The sequence below is a fragment of the Cyprinodon tularosa genome, unplaced genomic scaffold (genome assembly GCF_016077235.1).
Source record: "Cyprinodon tularosa strain WSP-4 unplaced genomic scaffold, ASM1607723v1 ctg430, whole genome shotgun sequence".
In the NCBI taxonomy this organism is placed as follows: Eukaryota; Metazoa; Chordata; class Actinopteri; order Cyprinodontiformes; family Cyprinodontidae; genus Cyprinodon; species Cyprinodon tularosa.
The window spans coordinates 1,032,771-1,045,708 of NW_024039153.1; the positions used below are offsets into that span (position 1 = coordinate 1,032,771).

Below are 12,938 nucleotides of genomic sequence, written 5' to 3' on the forward strand. Positions count from 1 at the left end.
CTGCTCCTGCGCTCAAAGCTGGGGCCCCCTGTGGCCCACAGTGGAGATGCAGGCCCCAGGGGAACCAGATCCCCAGAACCATCAAGGATGAATCAGAACTCTTCAGAACCTAACTGCTGCAAACAGAACTTTTGCAACACATTTCTCTTGAGTTTCAGAACTTACAGAGCCAAACTGGATGAAGACCATGCCCTGGGTTTGAGACTGAGGGGACCTCTGCTGTGAGACTGAGACAAAGAATCCCTGACTGCAGAGCTGCAAAACTGGATGAAACTCAAGCTTTCCAAATGGACATGGAAAAAGGTTTGCAGGTCTGGCATGATTAGGGACAGAACAAGCAATGTGTCTTTTGATGATGCTAATCATATCGTGTGTTTACTGCTCAGTAAAGACAACGCTAATTGATGCTAAAGAATGGACTGCATGCTATGCTATGCTACAGGAATATGTGTTGAGCTGTTGCTAAAGCTTAGACAAGCTTTATTCACTAAGGATTTAAACACTGATATAACATTAGTGTTCACGTGTTCCTCAAATGCTCATTACATTTCCATTGCCAAGTCTGACCAAGAGTCATTTAGTGGAATCCTGATGTCTATTCGCTGCTAGCTATTTCAAAGAGGGTAAAGAATCATTTAGCTAAAGGTTATTGGTTCTTGATTAAGCAAATCATTCAATAGAACATTATTTGGCCAAATAATGTTTTATTCACCTCATGGATTTGCATTGTGAATTGGTCTGAAAACATTCCAATGTCCTTAAAATTAGTGAAAAGCTAATTTGATCATATCCCAAATTCTTCCAGATAAACTTTGGTTTCAAACACAGAATCCATCTTAAACTGTAATATGTTTTTCAACCGTTTTTCCCTTCCTCTTTGTACATAGTAGTTAGTTTAGTTTAGTTGAGTTTTACTAGTCTTAGTTGAGAGTGTTAAACTGAAATACGTTTGACGTGGAGCTGAATGAATTTTGTTAATAAAATCTTATATTTTGAACAGAAGTTGTGGTGAATTTATTCCATGTATGTGCAGAAATAACTGTTTGCCCATGATTAGTGCTCGAGTCACTCTTTCATCTATTGTTCTAACACACAATTATTAGGACTGTGTGTCATGAACAGTATATAACAGCTGAAATAATATATGATTAAATAAGATATTTTACCACCCCTACAGGGGAGGGCAATAAACATCTTAAAGTATCAGACACATAAATTCCCAGCGGGCTGGGAATAGAATTTAACTATAGAATCACAACACCAGCAACCCCATCAACAAAATCACAACCTGTTAAGGGGAATAAACTAAGCTTTTGCACTCTGCAGCACTGCTCAGCGACATAGAGGAGAGAGAAAGTGAAGCAGATTCTTTAAAATGTATAACTGCACTATCTGATAATGATCTACCTTCTTTTGGGGGAGGAAAATTCTGTTAAAGTAATCCTGAAGGTTATTAGAAAGTGGTCAGAGAGGACAGGGTTGTGAGGAAATACTGTTATTTCTTCACATTATATGCCATATGTCAGCACAAGATCCAAAGTATGAAGATGAGAATGTGTGGGACTATTCACATTTTGAACAAAACCAATAGTGTCTAAGATAGCATTAAAGGCTGCTCTTAAGCTATCGCCTTCAATGTCAGCATGGATGTTAAAATCTCCCACTATGATGACCCTGTCAGTATTTAATACCAAATCAGAAAGGAACTCTGAAAACTCATCCAAAAATTCAGAGTAAGGACCTGGTGGACGATACAAAGTTACAAAAAGAAGAGGTTTTCTTGCTTTGAAATTTGGATCAGGGAAATTAAGGGTTAAATGTTCAAAAGAGTTGTAGGTATTAACTGTTTTGGGAGTAATCAGTAAGTCTGACTGAAAGATTGTTGCTACTCCTCCTCCTCGCCCAGAACTTCTGGGTATCTGAAAATTTAAATAGTTTGAAGGAGTTGCCTCATTTATGCTCACATAATCCTCTTGCTGCAGCCAGGTTTCTGTAAGGCAACATAAGTCAATGTGATTATCACAAATCAAGTCATTAACTAGCAGACTTTAAGAGGAAAGAGATCTTATGTTAAACAGACCACATTTAATCATTTAAACTTTTTCCCCAATTGGAGTTATTTTAATAAAATTATCATGATTTACACTTTTGGGAATAGTTGCTAATTTATTAGATTTTGGTCGTGGGTAAGACACAGTCTGGATGGAGTAAAGAGTGGGTAACAGTAGAGAAGCTGCAGAGATGTGTGTTAAACTACAATTCTGCTTCCTGGTCTGCACCCTGGGGGGTCAGGGTTTTGGAGGACTAATAAATGTGGCCAGATTCCTAGGAAGAAGAACTGCACCATCCAAAGTGGGATGGATGCCGTCTCTCCGAATCAGACCAGGCTTTCCCCAAAAGGATTGCCAATTATTAATGTAGCCCACGTTGTTTTCAGGACACCACCTAGACAACCAGCAGTTGAATGACGACATGCGGCTAAACATGTCATCACTGGTCAGATCAGGAAAGGGGACCAGAGAAAATTACGGAGTCCAACATTGATTTGGCAAACTTACACACCGAAGCAACACTAATTTTAGTGACCTCTGATCGGCGTAACCGGATATCATTACTGCCAGCGTTAATGCAGCGTTATACACAGCAGGTTAGATTTATCAAAAACCAAACCTGGAAAAAAGAGTAGATGAAAACAAAGATGAGCTTGCTACAGAATCAAAGGATACAACACCCCAGCGCTTCACCAGAAATCCTTCCACAGGTAAATGCCTTAAAAATGATGAAAAATATGACAAATGTGAGCAGAAAGATATTTTGCTATCACTGACGAGAACAATATACCAAAAAAAGAAAAGTTTCCTGCATCTGCTGCATTCAAACACTTTTCTGGAAATCTTGTTCCAGATAAATGTATTGCAAAGGATTCACCATCGTCATTAGATGTGCCAGACGTCTCAGAAACTGAAAAAAGATCAACAAAAGATTTTCAACTTCCTGGTGTGAAATATTAGGTAAAAAAGGAGATTTCATCCACTCAAGACTTGAAAACCCAGCAGGAACCAGAAACATTAGCCTAAACCAAAGGAGAAGCTTCCAAGTATATCGGCTGACTTTAATAAGGAAAAAGTAGATAAAATAGAAAAGGTTCATGCAACTACTACATCAAAGGGCGGCAAAGCCAAATGAAGACACCTCATTCAACATCTCGAATGCTGTGAAAGAGTTTCATACACCACATTAGATGTGCTAAAGGTCTCAGAAAGTCAGAAAAATTTATCAGAAAAGAGCCATCAGAAATCAGGTCTCGAAGTTCATTCAAAGATAGAAGAAAACAGGAACAAATTAAAAACAATCATCCAACAGTTAAAGGATTGGCTGAAAACAGTAAGGAACCAATTCTTACAGCCCAAAAAATGGAAAAAAAAACTTCTCATCTGCCTCCCTGCACACAACGGCTTCATGCAGAGCCATCATTGGGTCAAAGAGGGACTAATAAAAAACGGAAACCGGCTTAAACCTTGTACATTTGAAAACTCAACACTCTCTGTGTGGAATACGTGTGGATTCGATGCACTTTGTCAGTGCTTATGCAGTGCTTTTTGTGACAGCTCAGCTTTTCAAAATGTTGTAAGGAAGAACAGCGATATTCCCATCTTGCAGCTGGTAAAATCTATGGCTACGGATGGTGTGACCCCAAATATATATTCACAGAGGGCAGAGCTGCTCAGTACAATATTTCAAAAAGTCCAGGCGAGGTCTGGTGGCTACCAAATCTATGCTCAGTGCCCTATCTCCTCACTCATTAGAAAAACAGTGAAAAATGTACCCAGCGCATACCTCTCCAAAACCTGCTCTTCACAGTACTGTCAATTAAACAAGGGAGTTACAAGGCAAGTACCTTTTGTTTCACCTGACCTGTCAGTCCTGATGGAATGTGGAATAACGCAACTTAAGACTTCAGCAGAAAATGCACTCTTCCTTTCTGAGTCTCTATGCTGTCAAAAACTACTAAATGAATCAGAATGTCCAGATGAATGTAAAATTGAAGGCAGCACCCAGGAGAAATGCTCTGCATTGGAAATGTTACTCATAGCTACAGCTTTGGGGAAATAGTATGCATTGACCTTGAACTGGACAACACACCTTATTTTTCTTTGAGTGAATTTCCATCCATTATGTCTCTAGAAGGAAAGACAATTACTTTGAGAGGAGTCATCGTGTTCAAGAGAGGCGTGATCAAAGATGGCCTGGGACATTACGTGGTCTACTGTTGAAGAGCTAAATGTGTGGGAGCTTTATGATGACCTAGCAAATGCTGTGAAGACAGTATCTGGAAAGAACAGAATAATACCACATGCAGCATTATACACAGCAGACTGCATGATGCGAAAGAACACCTTTTGGAGAGAAAACCCTAGCCCTAACCGTACCCTACCCTAACCCCACACAAACCCTACCCTAACCCTAACCTACCCCCTCAACCACCCTCCCCCCATCCCACCAACCCCCCATAACCCAACCCTAACCCCCTCACGCACCTCGCCAACCCCGAACATCCCAACCCTACATCCCACCCCACATCCCATCCGCAACCCCCACACCCAGCCTTACCCCCCAACCACCACCCTTTCTCTATCATCTCCACTATCCCTCTCATGACAAAATTTACAGATGCATGACATGAACAATTGGACAATCTGGGGTGCAATAATCCATGTAGATAAAGCACATAGCTTTACAATTATTATGAGCTTGGAGATATAAGGTCCGAGTGTAATTTGAGGGTGCCATGGAAACACTCCAAGACTGTTTTGAATGCTCTGACGGGAACATCTTCAAGGCTGCAGCAACATACTGTATGAGGACTTATTAAATATAGATGAGTATGCCATGACTGTGTCAGCCTACATCAACAAATGCATTGAGGACGTCAGCGTCAAAAAGAACATCACCACCCGGGCGAACTAACCCACTGGATAAATGGAGAGGTTCGGAAATCGCTAAAAGCAGAGAACTAAGCTTTCAAGTCTGGTGATAAAGAGGCACTAAGAACAGCGTGTGCCAATTTAAACCTTGCCATCAGATCAGCGAAGTAGAACCACAGCCAGAAGATCCGGGATCTTTTCCAGGACGACAGCAACGCCAGGAGGATGTGGAAAGGCATTCAGATGATCACAGACTACAACACCTCATCGTCCAAGCGGTGTATGATGTCCTCCCAAGCCCCACTACCCTCTTCACCTGGGGCCTGATAGATTCACCTGTGTGTCAGCTCTGCCAGAGGAAAGGGTCTCTTAAACACATCCTAAGCTGCTGCCTAAAGGCCGTGGGAGATGGCAGATAAACACCAGCAAGAGTCGACCTCTAAGGAGGGGCATGATTGCCTTTGTTTGAGCAGGGGAGAAACTGCAACCCTCCAAGAAAACCCAACGGGGCCAGCTCAAGACAGCAAAAGACTGACAGCTCTTGGTCGATCTGGGGAGGCAGTTGCGATTCCCGGATTACATCGCAGCCATGACACTCCGCCCGGACATGGTGCTGTCATCAACTTCCACCAGACAGGTTGTGCTGATTGAACTAACTGTTCCTTGGGAGGACAGAATAGCGGAAGCCCAGGAGAGGAAGGGGGCTAAATATGCAAATATGCTCGTGGCTGAGTGCTGGAGGAATGGCTGGAAGGCCCGCTGCAAGCCTAGCCTATCCTAGGACTCCTAGGGATTTGAGTTCTGAGTCGAAGAGCCACCAAAAACATTTTGAAAGCAGCTGAAAAGGCTTTACGGTGGCTCTGGTTGAGGAGGGGGGAGGTGTGTCGTAGTGTGCTACCTGGATACAAATCGGGGAACTGATCTCCCCCGGCTGGGTCACCCAAGTAAGGGTGTATGACTAAGACCTGAAACACCCAGTGATCTCAGGAGAGTCGCTGAAGATGTGTCCAGGTTGCACCACCAGGTGTATTACAATTCTCGGAGAATATAATGATGAGAAAATTAGCATTACATGAGGAAAACATAAAGAAACAGGAAGACAGCGACAGCAAGATCCAGCAGACAGAGTAAGAAACTAAGGAGCCCTAATACTGTCTTTAAGTGACAGCATTATGGAAACCTGAATTAATTTATAGTGGCAGCTGGATGGGAAGAAGGGCTTAAGAAATACAATTATACCAATGGCATTACAGAAGCATGAAATAAGAAGAACAATGAAGTTAACAGGATTAAAACATGTGTAAGGTGTGCTTAAGGCAGTATAAATTTTTGATGTTGAGAACTGTAGCTTAATGTTTAACCACACGTTACCTTAAGTGCTTTGATCTGCTCCTCAAGAGGCAAATTTGAGGATTTTATTGCATCTAGCTGTTTCTCTTTTTCAGAAATCCATGAGGAAAATGAAATAAATCCGATTCCAAATCGATCCCACTGATTTTTCATTTCCTCCAGATTCTTCACCCTGGGGAAAAAAGGACTAATTAACTCAGGAAATTTTAAAATAAACCTTTTTATTGCACAGTAACACACATAAGCCCTGATCTTATAAAAGCCTGCATGTATGATAAACATATTCAAACTAGTTTTGTCATTCAGAGCTAATCATCAAAGCAACAAAAGCATTCTGTTTGCAAACTTAGTGGAACAGTGTGTGCCTTCATTAATATGTAGCTCTGTTTTTATTACTGTTCTATGAGATTATTGGCAATATTTGGATCAAGAGGATGTTGTGACACATACATTCAGCCATTTAGAGCTTAAATTGGCTGACAGTGGATCATGTCTGTAAGAGGACAGTCAGATAGAACTTTCCCAGGTTTTATGATTGATGTTTAGTCTGGTTATACTCCCGTAGCAGTGTGTCGCAGTGAGCTTGTCGCTGGTATGATGCAGACATTTTTTATTTATGCTCAATATTGAAGCGTGGTCTGTGCTATGTTTATTCCACGCCATAACGCAAAAGGAGAAAATCACGAATTAGATGTGGGTCTAGATACGGCAGAGGCGGTGAGGAGAACGGAGGGACATCAGGGCGAAAAAGAGTGGAGATCCAGGTGGAAAAAGGGTCCTAGTGTTCTCACGCACCTCACTCTTCTAGCTGGTCCATCTACACGAGTAATTTTTTGCAATCGCAGTCATACAAACAAAACAAGCCGATAAGGTACCAAACAGGAGATACGCATAGTGTAGATAGGATGTAGATTTGACCAATCAGAGGCCTCCTGTCTGCAGCACTGTCTGCGGTCGCCTACAATTTGGGAGAGCAGCAGCAGAGTGTCTGCGGAGGGGGCGGGGACGTCTATGCGTTCACCGCGACACCCATGCAGACGACCTAGTTTCAAAGTATAAATCAGCCTTAGATTTAACACATATTTTGTGTTGTAGCACTTTCTGGTACTTATGTAAAATGCACAAAGCTAATACTCACCATCGTTATCTATATTATTACTTTCTAAATAATAATTATTAGCATTACCTTCCCCTTATGCAGACCGAATTTTTGTGGGTCACCCGCATTTGACTGATTTTCCTAGAAACACTTGTATATATTGTTTCATAACAATAATGTATTAAAATGCAATGATATAGAATTACGATTAATATATCAGAAATTTGAGTAAGTTTTCTATCTTAAAAACTGGAGAACATATTTAACTTACTCTTCCTTCAGTCTGGTTTCTACTTTGTCCACCTGCTCACTGAGAGAACGAGCTTGCTGTAGAAGAAGAGATTTGCTTTTTGCACCAAGCTGGATTTCTGTTGCTCTCTTCTGTAAGGTGTTCATGTGTAAGACTTCCGCTTCGCACTGCTTCAGCATCACCTGTTCACAAAATCATCAAATTTGCAATACATATAAGGAGAATTACCTATTTTTTTCCCTTATAGCAAAAAAACTGAGTCGGTCTAAAAAGGTTTGTTACGCTTTAAACCAAATGTTCTTACATTTGCCTGATCCAGTTCAACGGCAAGGCTCTCAGGACTGCTGAAGTTAACATCTCTCTCTACTGTGGAGCGGGCTTTGTTGACAAACTCATGCACTGCTTCCTGCTGACTGTCAAACTCCTGCCAGGCGGCCAGAGTAACCTGAAAAATAACAAATATCAAAAGTAGAAGTATTTTCAATGGTTTGAAACAACATGACTCTCAATTATACTGTCTAAATCTGAGATGTTGACCCAGCTATCATCAGTTACAACTGCTCCACCCGTTTGGCATGTTAAGGTGAATACATCTTCATAATCTTTCTTAGTGACTGTGTTCACCTCGAGGTTTTGTTCCTGTGAATCCATACTCTGCTCCATTTTGCCCAGTGTGTTTTCTAAAGTCTGCAGGTCCTGCTGCAGAGTCTCTCCCAGTCCTTCTTCAGACTGGAGTTGCTGGCCTCTGGTGATCAGCTGCTGGACATCCTTCCTTTTTAGTTTTAGTCGCTTTAACTGTTGCTGTTATCAAGAGAAGTTCATTCAAAATGTTAATATGTTGAAACACGGAGAGCCTAGACATAAAGCAGCATGGAGGTCGGTAAAGAAAAAGATTGACGATTCGGTCTCTGTCATGCAGCACCTGATGAACGAGCAGCAGCTGTTGGGCTTCTCTTGAAGTAGAACAATCCAGTATTTTGGTGGCCTCTGCCTGAGCTTCTTTCTGCCCCTGATCCAGATCCTCCAAAGTCGCCTGTACTTCCTCTCTGAACTGCACACAATCCCCAACTGCAAGCACCATCTTCTCCGCCTTTGAAAAGAATTATCATACACATTGTTTTCTGCTAACAAAACTACTTGGAGATTTACTTCAAACTATTGAAAGACGTTTTGACATATATAGTTTATAATTGATGGATCAGATGCTGACTAAGATTCTTTAAACTGGTGTATTTAACAATACAAAATTGAACCATTAGGGCAACCGTTTTCCTTCTTTCTTTTTTTAAGTGAGAATACAAAATTTTGACCGCAACAAATATGATAATTTATTTCTTATTGTTATCCTTTAACAAGCAAGCATTTTGTTAACAAATTTGCTACAGTACAGAGCTTTGTAATGTATATGAACATTGAATAATATGTACAAGGGTTGGACAATGAAACTGAAACAACTGGTTTTTGTTTTTTTTGGTGTAGGGCCTCCTTTTGCGGCCAATACAGCTTCAATTCTTCTTGGGAATGACATATACAAGTCCTGCACAGTGGTCAGAGGGATGTTAAGCCATTCTTCTTGCAGGACAGTGGCCAGGTCACGACGTGATGCTGGTGGAGGAAAATGTTTCCTGACTCGCTCCTCCAAAACACCCCAAAGTGGCTCAATAATATTTAGATCCGGTGACTGTGCAGGCCATGGGAGATGTTTATCTTCACTTTCATGTTCATTAAACCAATCTTTCACCAGTCTTGCTGTGTGTATTGGTGCATTGTCATCCTGATACACAGCACCTCCTTCAAGATACAATGTTTGAACCATTGGATGCACATGGTCCTCCAGAAATGTTCGGTAGTCCTTTGGTAGTCCACAAGTATGGGGCCAAGGGAATGCCATGATATGGCAGCCCAAACCATCACTGATCCACCCCCATGCTTCACTCTGGGCATGCAACAGTCTGGGTGGTACGCTTCTTTGGGGCTTCTCCACACTGTAACTCTCCCGGATGTGGGGAAAACAGTAAAGGTGGACTCATCAAAGAACAATTCATGTTTCAGATTGTCCACAGCCCAAGATTTGCGCTCCTTGCACCGTTGAAACCGACGTTTGGCATTGGCATGAGTGACCAAAGGTTTGGCTATAGCAGCCCGGCCGTGTATATTGACCCTGTGGAGCTCCCGACGGATAGTTTTGGTGGAAACAGGAGAGTAGAGTTGTACATCTAATTCTGCCGTGATTTGGGCAGCCGTGTTTTTTTTTTTTTTTATATAATCGGGGTTAGCACCAGAACATCCCTTTTAGACAGCTTCCTCTTGCGTCCAGAGTTAATCCTGTTGGATGTGGTTCGTCCTTCTTGGTGGTATGCTGACATTACCCTGGATACCGTGGCTCTTGATACATCACAAAGACTTGCTGTCTTTGTCATAGATGCGCCAGCAAGACGTGCACCAACAATTTGACCTCTTTTGAACTCTGGTATGTCACCTTTAATGTTGTGTGCATTGCAACAGTTTGAGCAAAACTGTGCTCTTACCCTGCTAATTGGACCTTCACACTCTGCTCTTATTGGTTCAATGTGCAATTAATGAAGATTGGCCACCAGGCTGGTCAAATTCAGTAATTTAATGAGAGGTGTTTCAGTTTCATTGTCCAACTCCTGTATATAATCATCCTGTCAACCCGATATCTCATAGTTGCAATGGTGTTCTCCACATACAAACTTTGCTCCAAGAGTAATGATGGAGGACTTGCGTTCAGCAAGGTACTATAAATGACCAGAAAAAAGAGTATGAAAGGTCTTCCAAAAGAACAAAAGGGACTTACCTCAACGAGAGAGGCAAGGAGACCCTTAAAATCAGCAGAGAGTTTGTTCAAAGTGCTTCCCTGCCTTTGGGCATCACTGTCAGCACAGATTTCAATCAGTACAGCCATACGGGCTTTTAGCCAAGCAAGGTTCCCCTCCTGTAGCTCTGCCTCATTTCTCAACTCCTGCAAACAAGATCAAAAGCTGATAAAACCCTATGAGGCCAAAGGTGTCATCTTTTTTAAGTGACTTAGTAAACAGTCTCATCTCCTCAGGATGACAAACAGTAACAGGAGCAAGGCAAATAATGGGACTCACCGTGATGGTGGATTTCACCTGATTGTATTTTCTGGGGTCACTGGCTCGGTTTCTCAGAAGCCTCAGTTGGCTTTCTTTGGATATAAGCCAACAAGACAGTTCGGCATACCTGTTTTCAAGAAAGGGATGAAGAAAATCAATCCAGAGGTAAAAGGACACAAAACATTCATTTCAGCTTATATATATAAAAAAATACTAAAATAGTTAAGGTCATAAAGAAGCAAAATATGTGGTGTATAGGAAGTTAAAATGTGTGCTTCACAAAATGACTAGACGTCTACATTAATAGTGGAATAACAGATTCAAATCTTTATGATATTACACTTGAACTAATGCAACGATAAAAATTAAAACTGTACAAACTGCAGTTAATCTCTATTATTAATAGAGGTGAAGAGTTTGTGACACAGAAATGAAAACCACACTCAGCCATTCACATTTTGCAACATTTCCAGGTAATAGATTTTAGTAAAGAGGACGAGATTGCTTCACCTTTTAGGCCTTCTTCTTTGATTGTTTAAAGGAATAGTACACCCAAAACATGATTAGCCTTCATTTTCTACTCACCCCCATGCTGAACAACACTCTGGAGTACTTTTTTGATATCTCAAATGCATCTGGAGATCTGGGAGGCTTCTTGCTGTCTGCTGACATTCAAATAATGGAGGTCTATGGCGCCCGAGGCAGAAAGGTCCATAAAAGTCCACAAAAAACGTGTCAATATTCCTCCATACTGCTCGTCCAATGTATTCCAAGTGTCCTGAGTGGGTAGCATCCATAATTTACTCGAAACGAAGTCATTTAGAATGTTTTTAGAGCATAAACAGTAGTGTATAGGATTTCCTAAAAGCGCGTTCACGAGTCTACGGAAGCCGGCAGACCAAACCAGATGAAAGTGCGCATTCAGCGTCTGCTCTGCCGATAATGCAAGCGTAGAAGAAGAAATGTGCTGTTTACCTGTGCAAAGAAAGAAACAACGAAAGAAAAATGTCTGAGGATTTCAGTGTTGAGGAAGAGCATGAGTTCTTTGCCGAGCTGAATGCGCACTTTCATCTGGTTTGGTCTGCCGCGGTTTCCGTAGCGTCGTGAACGCGCTTTTAGGAAATCCTATACACTACTGTTTATGCTCTAAAAACATTCTAAATGACTTCGTTTCGAGTAAATTATGGACGCTACCCACTCAGGACACTTGGAATACATTGGACGAGCAGTATGGAGGAATATTGACACGTTTTTTGTGGACTTTTATGGACCTTTCTGCCTCGGGCGCCATAGACCTCCATTATTTGAATGTCAGCAGACAGCAAGAAGCCTCCCAGGTCTCCAGATGCATTTGAGATATCAAAAAAGTACTCCAGAGTGTTGTTCAGCATGGGGGTGAGTAGAAAATGAAGGCTAATCATGTTTTTTGTGTACTATTCCTTTAAGCTAAGCCAGTCTCAGAAAAAACAAATATTTTCTTTAAAATACCGTACCTTGCATCATACTCCTTCCATTTATCTTGGTGCTGCATTAGCTTCTGGTGGGTGTTTTCAATTTCCTCCTGCACCTCAGTAAAGTCCCTTCTTGCCGTGTCCAAAATCTGATGAGCTGGGTCCCCCTCAGGTAGCTTTTGACACAGTTCTTCCATCAACTGTAGTCTTTTCTCACATATAGACTGAGGACCCTTCTCCCTAAAGAACGCCTTAATGGCATTTTATAAAGCAGAACATTGTTACAACACAGTTACACATAAAGATCTTCAATTCTTTATCAATGTTAATATTTCGCTGAATGATCAGATTCAGTATGACTGCATACCACCCTATTCAGATCTTAATAGGTAAAAACCAGAGATGGGAAGTAACGAAGTACAAATACTTCGTTACTGTACTCAAGTAGATTTTTCTGATATTTTTACTTTACTTTACTACTTATTTTTATGACGACTTTTTACTTCTACTCCTTACATTTTTACACAAATATCTGTACTTTCTACTCCTTACATTTTAAAAAATTGTCTCGTTACTTTAGTTTGAATAATTTCAATGGAGTTACCGTTATTATTTTTCACGTCATCAATACCAAATTCAATCTAATTGGATGGGAATCTACGTTGCATTTGACGCACCACTACAAGATGAATCGACAGATTCGGCGGTATTCATTGGCGGCAAATCATTGCAGCTTGGTGGCGGTGGCGTTAGCATAGTAGCATG

The 12,938-nt window shown here is 41.3% G+C and overlaps 1 protein-coding gene across 1 annotated transcript in view; it reads right to left on the bottom strand.

Moving 5' to 3' along the window:
• The window catches only part of syne1b (spectrin repeat containing, nuclear envelope 1b), a 178,025-nt gene that overhangs the window by 122,867 nt on the left and 42,220 nt on the right, over positions 1-12,938 (bottom strand). The window contains exons 28-35 of the mRNA XM_038299516.1: positions 12,216-12,424; positions 10,741-10,849; positions 10,443-10,607; positions 8,547-8,714; positions 8,249-8,425; positions 7,929-8,069; positions 7,646-7,806; positions 6,297-6,447 (exon numbers count right to left, since the gene is read on the bottom strand). Coding sequence (XP_038155444.1) covers positions 6,297-6,447; positions 7,646-7,806; positions 7,929-8,069; positions 8,249-8,425; positions 8,547-8,714; positions 10,443-10,607; positions 10,741-10,849; positions 12,216-12,424 — 1,281 coding nt within the window. The remainder of the gene's footprint in view (positions 1-6,296; positions 6,448-7,645; positions 7,807-7,928; positions 8,070-8,248; positions 8,426-8,546; positions 8,715-10,442; positions 10,608-10,740; positions 10,850-12,215; positions 12,425-12,938) is intronic.